At 28.1% G+C, this 10077-nt stretch overlaps 1 protein-coding gene across 1 annotated transcript; it reads left to right on the forward strand.

The window, feature by feature from the left end:
• Nucleotides 1–5694: 5694 nt before the first annotated feature.
• On the forward strand, nt 5695–9865 carry LOC119683335 (beta-galactoside alpha-2,6-sialyltransferase 1). Its single transcript, XM_038096988.1, has 6 exons — nt 5695–5963; nt 6174–6707; nt 6767–6864; nt 6992–7271; nt 9265–9362; nt 9635–9865. Exons 1-6 carry the CDS (start codon nt 5723–5725, stop codon nt 9797–9799), a joined length of 1416 nt encoding a protein of 471 aa, XP_037952916.1. The 5' UTR covers nt 5695–5722; the 3' UTR covers nt 9800–9865.
• Nucleotides 9866–10077: the final 212 nt, after the last annotated feature.

Below are 10077 nucleotides of genomic sequence, written 5' to 3' on the forward strand. Positions count from 1 at the left end.
ATAAAAAAATAATTATTTTTAAGAAGTTTTCTACTTTTTCGAATTTAATTCAAAAGAATAACAGAACAACTTAAACAATTATTTAGTTGTAATTATTTAACTAATTGTTGTTTGACATAACAAATATTCTCCGAAGAATATCAAAAACAAAAAGAAAAATTACTAAAATTGTGAGAAATTATTTTTTAAATAAAAAAATATATAAAATTATTTATTAAAAAATTAAGTTATTAAATAAAACTAAATAACAACACAAATAATTAAAACAGCTTCAATAGAAATCAAACCCTCAGACTAGAAAATTGAAGTTATATGTAAAATTCTATTTTTTATGATAAAATAATTTATTTAATTAAATTGCAATATTTTAATTGATTTTCAATCAATTTCATTAATTAAATTATTTATTTGACTGGAGGTGATTTTTTTGAACAGTAAAATAATAGTTTTTTTAAAAAAATACAGTTTCTTTCGTCATAAATAACTTTAAAAATCAAATATAATTGAATAGTATTTAAATTAAGCAATTAAAAAAAAAATATATATATAATAAATCCAATTATTCTGCAGTTGATTTATGATTTCGTTTTAATATAACACAGCAAGTAAATTTGATAATGGACTTTCACAACGAATCATAAAACTCCAAATTTGAAAATTCGAGTTTTGTACGGCTTTGGATCAGTTGGGTAACGAACACTGACTCTAAGCTTCAAATTGAGCAGGGTACGAATTCAACTCTTGCAACCCTTTAGACTGTAGTACTTGCAGTCTCAAAAAATTATTTAGAAATAATCAAAAATTATAAACATTTCCAAAAACACCACTAATTATAGGCAAGCTAAAAATTTAATAAATTAAAAATAATAAAATTAGGTTTTTATAATTCCATAGTGTTTTTTGCTAAGAAAATAGTTTCTGTTGTCATAACTGACTTTGTTAATCAGTAACTTTTTTAATTAATTAATTATTTTATTACATACTATCTTATTTTATTTCATTTGATTTTATTCTATACTATTCTATTTTATTTAATTTTTTTTTATTTATTTTCATTGTATTTAATTTTTGTTTTTATTTTATTTGATTTTATTTAATTATTTCTATATAATTTTTTCTTATTTCATTTTATTGTTATTTATTTTATTATATTTTGCTTTATTTTGATTTCATTTTTTTTTATTTTATTTATTTTTATTCTATTTAGTTTAATTATAATATATTATATTTTATTGCAATTTATTTTATTTAGTATTATTTTATTTTATCCGACAATATTTTATTGTAATTTAAACGTTATTTAATTAAATTTTATATTATTGTTTTTATTTTTTTTTTTTTTATTTTATTTGACTTTATTTTATTTTATTATGCCCCTTGATCCCATCTGTGAAAGGTCGTAGCTAACACAAATCATATCTTTTTAAGAATATAAAATCTATTTATATAAATCAATCCAGAACAAGAAAATAATTTTAGGTTAATCTTCACAATTTTTTATATATATAAATATGTAGTACAGTTGTATGTTATATATGTTAGTATACATATATGTCCATAAATTAAACATAAATTTAACCAATTTTTTTTGTTATAAAACTTCACTGTACTAGTAGTTAATTTAAAATACTTGTATATCACAGATATTATTACATAGACATATATATGTACAGTGGTACATATATACTCGTAACTACCTATGTTAGTTTAAAGTATCTAGATGCGAAATCTGGTTATATATTGATGCCCAAATCTGATAGATCTATATAAATCTGGTTATATACTTGTATCTTAGAAATGTGTCTCTATTTTTGCATTTTGTATTTACATATATCAAAATACATATATTCTGTACGTTTATCCTTTTTGGATAGATACTATAACATATAAACGGACACTAAGCAAAAACAATAATTATTTGAAAATTATAGTCATATTTCTGCCCAAGTATGTCACTCAATAAAAAGATTAGGTTGCAATAAGTTTAGTCATTGCAAAATTTTTCTAGATATAACAAAAAAATAACTATTACTTCCTTATGTGGCAGCATAAGGTACCTTCGTACCAGTGCGCACCTTCTATAGTCTCGTACACCAAGTCCAATTAGTGCTCCCTCAATTTGATCACTGCACTTGAGACATGGTCTACCTCTACGCCTTCTTCCTCCAACTATTACTTTAAACAACTAATTCACTCACCTTTTTTACTGGAGCGTCTTTATCCATTCTCACGACATGACCAAGCCAGCAAAGCTGATAGAAAGTAATTGCCACAACTCTATGTATATCAATGGAAAAATGTTCTTTCCAACAAAAAGTTACTTACTGAACGAATTCAGACTGTCTTTTTGACTGAAATGGAAAAATTTTCTATTAAAACTCCCATAATAACTTCATATCCTTAATCCCAACTACCAACAAAACAAAAAAAAATGGTGATGTACTTTCCTTGAATTACAGGGGTCACCCCTAATCAAAACCAAAAATCTGCTAACAAATTAAAACTAATTATTGTGCAATAATGAAATCCCAGCAATAAAAAGCAAATATCAGGAAATGTCATTAAATGTGATTTGTTATTTATTTTATAAAAGTCAGGATTGCGGTTTAACTGTCATCAATCAAGAAAAGTCCGAAACTACTAATCCCTCTTTAATGGAAAAAGTCCTATAAAACGGTCAAGAGTGATTAATGTTGTTGCAAAATTCTTACAAAACGTAGTGCCGAGACAATTAAATTAAAAATAAAATTGGACAATAATATATTATTTATCTTTGCAGTATTTTATTAGTTTTGCTTGAAATCAAATTATTAAATCTATTTTTAAAAATATTTTGGCAAGCAATCAACTACTTTGCATGTCTCAGCACACTTTTCGCGAAATGGCTTATCCTCCATCTCAGTGGCGCTGCCAGTAGATGTATGAAGGGTAACTATGCTCCCCTTGAGTTGGAAAATTCTGAATAATTAAAACATTTAATGTTAGAAAAAAATATAAATATATTCAGTTGATTAGTTAAGTAGTAATATAGAACTGTCAGCATTATGAGTGATGGAGGAAATGTGAGGGTGAGGTACACAACAAGACTCCTTTTTAATATTATTTTGTTAAACTTCATATCACTTGACAGTTACTTATTTGAAATTTAAGATAATCTTCTTTTATCGAACACTTCATAGATTATTTATATCAAAAATATATTTAATCCTTCGACTAAATTTAATTTACACCACTGCTTATCGTGCAGTTATGCGAGGTGGGCAAAAGAAAATGCCTATTATTTGGAAGTGCAGTAAAATATATAATATAAATTCAATAACAACGTCAAAATAAAACAATTAGATGTCAATAAATTAAGCAATTTCATATATAATATATAAATAAAACAGTATGTTACAATAAGTAATAGCACTATTACGCTTCACTATAAATAATGCTACAATATTGCAATAAAATGCTACTTTGAGGCATTACTTGTGCAAAATGATATTGCTGATATTCAAATGATATTCATACATAGTTGCAATTAGTATGTTTTACTTAAGCTATTAATATATAATATAGATTTGCTGCGTCGATTGTAGCCAAGGATATGTGTTCTACTCTGCTAATTTTTTTTTTCATGCGACTATCCTAATATTTAAGTTACAAAAAATTTGTAGTTACCTTTCGGTTGAGTATGGCCTTTCATATATATTTGAAATATATTCTTTTTTCTAGTCATTTATTTAATAAAAACAATTTTTATTTTGTTTACACCTTATCCTTTGATAAATTTAATATACTCTTGTATACTTCAACTATCAATAATGTTTAAATTAAAATCCATTTTTGTCTTGAGCAGAATAAAACAGATTCATTAAGTCAGTGGATCCTATGCTCGAACGCAAAAAAATTACATTCCTAAAATAGATTAGGTTATACTAAGTGGAGTTTTTTTGTTTTCTCAATGAGTCTAAAAATATCAGAAGGAAACATAGCATCAAGAGCATCATTCATACTCATGACAACGTAATCCGATAATATCAATCTGGTTCTTGAATATTTTGAACAGTAACAGGTAGTGTATACTGTATTAATCTATCTATCTACAATGATAACCTCAATGATCATGTCGACCTATGTTGTGCATTGCACAGACTCCAACCAATACCCTGAAGTTCTTATAAGGCTTTTCGTTTTATGGAAAGGTTCCATTTCAGATAAATTTTTTTGTTTTATGGGCAAGATTTATAGTCTTTGCACCAACATAATAACATTTTTTGAATTGAGTATTCATTGTTTTAGCTATCATCTAATAATATACATTACCCAAAACACCATAGTGATCGGGAACATAAATAAATTTTTGTTTATTACATTTTACCAACCCTGTGTTATGCATACCCTATTACTATAAATAATTTATATTATTTACTCACACTAATAATCCATTATTAGTAAACTTGATCACATAACCGAAAAGTCAAAAGTCTTATATCAAGACCTATTCGTGTTCACGTACTGTACATATATAGAGGATGTTTTCCGAGATTATTGATTAGTTAAAGAAAAAAAAAAATGTATAGATGTTTGGGCTTCATTTTCAATGATTTTTGTAATATAGTTGATAAAAGAAAAATCTACACCAGTAATCCAATAATTTAATTTATCAATGTCTTTATCATCTGCTCTTAAATTCAAAACAACTTCACAGTAGAAAGCTAGTGTCAACGGCCATGGCCCCATTGTTAAACTTTTCAGTTCTACTCCAAATAATATTGACTTTACTTTTTTTCGATCAGATATTTAATGTCGAGTTTCCTTCTAGAGACACATGGCTGCGGTGCCTTATTAAGAGTTGGTTCAATCACAATTGTAGAGAAGACAATAAAAGTGCCTCGCATTTATTTTATTACTGCCCACGCAGCTTCAGGACCTTCATCTAAATAGCATTTTAACTTTGCCAAAGGAGGTATTTAAACTTCTGAGTTGCTTATTACGTAACATAATGAGGCAATATACATAAGTGGACCCTTAGGCTCGCCAATATAACCTAATCTGACCTAATCAATAGCGAAAATGATGTGCAAATTTTTAATCGTCTGTATGAAAACACTTTTTCACTTAAATCGACTTAAAAATTATTTTTCGCAGTTGATTTCTTGTAAATGTTTTCCATTATTTTCATTGAAAATTTTTATTTTCTTGAAATTTAAATTTTTTTATTTCACTTCTAATACTTAGAGTATTATAACTATCTTGCTAAAGTCTTTAAACTAAGGGACGAGAAAACAACTCTAGATTCTCTTTGCAAAAGAGAATTCAGTGAGAGAAAGGAACAGTGATCCCAATACATTTCATACAAACTTTAATAACAGACTAGCTATCATATTACATAGTCTCTAGCAACTCATATAATAAAATAATTTAGTTCAAATTTCAGATAATATAATAATATTAAAATATTCACAAAACAGTTCATAAGTTAAAAATCAACAAATAATTATTATTAATAATTCTAAATAACATTATTATAATTTCTGGAATATGTCATTTATAGTGACTACAGTTTTGTAACAATAAACCTCAAAAATCGATGTTTCATTAAAGAATAAAAAATTCAAAACAAACTATAGCACTCGTTATATCGCCACGACAGACATTTATATAATAAAAAATCAGCAAGAAATAAATCCAAAACGAATCCAAATATATTTTAATTAATTTGCGTACAATTACAATGCAGAGCACTTATCGTATTTCAATTTATGCGATAATAATCGTTACAATTAAGTGTTTGCTGCTTATTATTCAAATTCAAACAAGCGCTGTAGGCGCTGAAACGCTATCAACTGAGCAACTCACCACAGTGCAACAAACGCACCACTCGCATTCAAACGAAAAAATTCAACAAAAAGCTCAGCAAAGTCACAAACCAGCTACCACTCTAGGAGGCTTAAACACACCACTGCTACAGAATGGTGAGTATAAACAAAAAAAAAAACAAATTTTGCCAGAAATTCAAACAAGTGGTTGCGTTTAGTAAATAATATTTTGCTTATATATATATATTATTATATATATAATTATATTTTTATTTTATAAATAAAATATTTATAAATATTATTTTACTATTATAATAAATAAATTATATAAATATTTTACTATTATTCTCTGAATTTAAATTTTAGAAAAAATAAAACAACAACGTTTGAAACGTAGTGTTTTCCATATACGCTGGAATCCAAATGAAAAATATGTTGTCGAATCTTTGGAAAATCCAGCGATTAATTCATCGAAATTGTCACCACATCCACGTTTAAAATTGTCAAAAGCAACGAAACTCACCTTAAATCCGAAACTTTATCTCTGTCACGATAAGTACTCTGATCAATGTCGCAACAAAACTGCCGCCTTTCGGGAACGCATAACAAGGACCTTCGACAAGTCCCTCAACGAAATTGTGAACGAAACCAATTTTTATAATGTCGACTTCAAGTCCGTTTTCGGTGATAGTTTCGAAGAACAATATTACCCATCAACTTGTCTCGTTATGGAAGCTGGCGTACGCGTTCTACGCCGCAGGGATCCGCCTTTTAACAAACTGCCGTTCGGTAAACTTTTCCCGAAGCAAAAACTGTTTCCAAACACAAAAAATATTAAAACTTGTGCAATTATTTCGAGTGCGGGTTCCATGTCAGGCTCAAAGCTGGGACGTTTCATAGGTAATTATTTAACCCATTTTCGCCTTTATAATGTATTTCTCCATATTTTCATAAATCAGATACCCACGATATTGTCATGCGTTTCAATAATGCGCCAACTCGCGGCTACGAAGTCGATGTGGGTAGCAAAACAACAATTCGTGTGGTGAATTCACAAGTGAGTTTTGTTTTTATTCAATAATTAATTTATACATACATATTATAATAAAACATTACAAATTAAAGTAGATTTATTTCATATACATTCATATTATTTTTAAAATTTATTTGCTATTTCCTTACAGGTTGTCACCAAACTTGAATTTGATTTTCCACATGCACCAATCTTTAAAAATGTCACAATTGCCGCTTGGGATCCGGGCAAGTACAATGGATCATTGAGCGATTGGTTGACCACTTCAGACTACGATATTTTCACAAATTATGAGATTTATCGTCGTCAACATCCTAAATCTCGCGCCTTCCTCGTTGATCCACACTCAGTTTGGCGTTTATGGCAAAGTTTACAAACGTTTGTGGGTCAACGTCCTATCAGAAGAAATCCACCAAGCTCAGGTTTCATTGGTTAGTAAAAGAAATCATATATTTTTTTGTATTATTAATTTAATTTGAATGTATAATAACCGAAATAATTTCTATCATATCAATATATGAAATAATATAAATAATGAAAAAAAATATAGATTTTACTGAAGTTTCTATATCCATCATACATAATCTCTAAATTGAATCATTGAAATTGTGCTGTTAACAAAAATATTTAAGATTTGTATTATCTTAACTTTCTATCGCTACGTTATAAATGCTTCGCCTAGAAGAGAGTAAGACCAAGTGTTTGTATACTCCAGCTTTGTTCTGGACCAGCAGAGAAATACTGAGCCAGACGCTAATATCTATGTTTGAAAATTAAAAATCTACTACGACAGATATACTTGCTTTCATTCAGGCTTAAATCAGTTATTTCCACAAAATATTAGTATGGTCCACTGTACTGGCAGCATAAAACCTAATGAATATCAATTCTATTACACTCTTTATTTATAATATTGTGAGGAATATCCAAATAAATAAGGGAATAACAAAATTCTACAGTTTCTTGATTAACCTATTACCATATTCTATACTTTAAAACTCCATAACTGATTTAATCAGTTAAGACTAAATTTAATTCAGTCTTTTAGTTATATCTGGAATGAATGTTAGTTAACAGACGTATATCCAGTTAAGAAGCCAGTAATAATAATAAGTTAGATGAAACTGGAAAATCTATTAGTATTCTTATTTTTTTTTAATGAATACATACGATTGATTTAGGCTATTGGTATCATCGATATATTTTAAAACCATTTATGTTCGATGTTTTTATATCCTGATCCAATCTGATAAGTCTATATATGCATATAAAATTTATTTCTATAAAGAGAGTTAAGAGAGAGTTTACACAACCTCCTTCGTAAACCTCCGAGTGACATACCAAAGCGCATTGGCTGTTATTCTAATTCTATATTTAACTTAGCAACTTATCCCCATAATCAATTTTCTTATGCTCATATGGATTTCATTATAGTTTTATATAGAAGTAAGTTATTTTTCTGGAATAATTATAGCATCAACTAATTAGCCTATAATTTACACACTACGTTGCATTTTTTTGCAGATATGTGTTGTTAAGCATATAAACTGTTTTACTAAGTACAAATCCATATTACTTGCAATAACTTAGACATTTACTATACTTAAAATGGACTTAAGTATATACGTATTCAATTCCTATTTTTTATGGGAACTAACATTCATGCAGTATAACTCACAGGCATTTACTGCCGCATATGGTAAAGGTGATCTACAATTTTCGTAGTTGGTTTCTATTTCATTGTACTTAGTTAATTTTTTATGGTATAAGGAACTAAAACCCAAAGTTACCCATAGTTTTTTTTATGCAAAGAACAACTATATTCATTTACTTTTATCTTATGTGTAGTTGTATTTTCCAACCCCGTGCTGTGCTCAAAGGAACAACAGAGATATTAAATGAAACCCTCTTTCTCTCATGGTGGAAAGTATAACCAAGCAAATAGTTTGAATTGGTACCGGTGGAATTCCTTTAAATTCTAATGAGACTATTTATCAATACTCATATCGTCTGTTATGAGCACCATGGTTTTACGCCTTGACGGCAGATATTTTACCAGAATTGTCTTTCAAAGATATAGGAACAGATATCAGATATTTTCTCATCTTTTTCTCAGATTATATACCAGTATTGTCTTTCAAAAATATAGGAGCAGATATTAGTTTATAGTGAGATGATGCCAAAGATTCAACTTTGAACTGCACACCATTGTGTCAGAAACATAATTAGTTGAAAAATAATCTTTTTATCTACTCAAACAAAATTTAATATGTTTAATTTATACATACTTCACCAAATCATATTCATTAGAATTATTATTGTTTTTTTTTAATTTTTCCATATAAAATAATTTGTATTTTTAATTTAAATTTAAATCGCCTGGAGCTTGAATATTTATTTTTATTCCATTGTTCAAAATTTCAGGACTTGCATTGTTGCTGCCTCACTGCCCCTACGTGGACTTCATTGAATACATACCATCGACTCGTTTGAACGGACGCTGCCACTACTACAGCAAGGAGGTACGTATCAATGCCGAGTGCTGCACAGCTTCACGCAGCCAATGCAAGCACGACAAGCACAACTCTCAAGTGCACCATTCGCAAACTTGACCCACATCCTTTCATGCTCCAACTCCACTCATTTCAAGCACAATTTAATTCAATGAAATACAAATTTTATTTTGCACTAAATTAAGTCCTTTTCGCTTTTAATTTTTTCCTATATTTCCTATTTTTCGTGGCTTTATTAAAAATGTTAAAAAATATTAAAAACGTTCTCGTTTCATTCGCAGTTGAACTCGGCATGCACCTTTGGCGCTTGGCATCCTTTGGCAGCCGAAAAACTCATGGCGCTCGACATGAATGTGGCAGATGATATGTCCGTCTTTCAGCTGGGAATATTACGTATACGGCGCCCGGATAAGCTGCTGTGTGGTTTCAACTTTCTTGGTTATTAAACTATGAATTTGAAGTGTTCCCTACAAACAAAATTAAAAAAAGAAATTTAAAAAGTTACTTAAGTAGTTAAAATTACTTTGTTATTAAGTTAAATTAATTAAGAGTTGGAACTTAATTTATATAAGGAAATTTTATTTCATTATAATTCAGTTTTGTAGTCATTAATTCTTTAAGTATCTGAATCATATGTTGATGTCTTCAGAAATGTTTTATTTTATCTGACTAATTTTTTTTGTTTTTAATTTCAAAAACTTATTAAATTAATTTATTATTTTGT

This window comes from Teleopsis dalmanni, chromosome 2 (genome assembly GCF_002237135.1).
Source record: "Teleopsis dalmanni isolate 2A chromosome 2, ASM223713v2, whole genome shotgun sequence".
Lineage (NCBI taxonomy): Eukaryota > Metazoa > Arthropoda > Insecta > Diptera > Diopsidae > Teleopsis > Teleopsis dalmanni.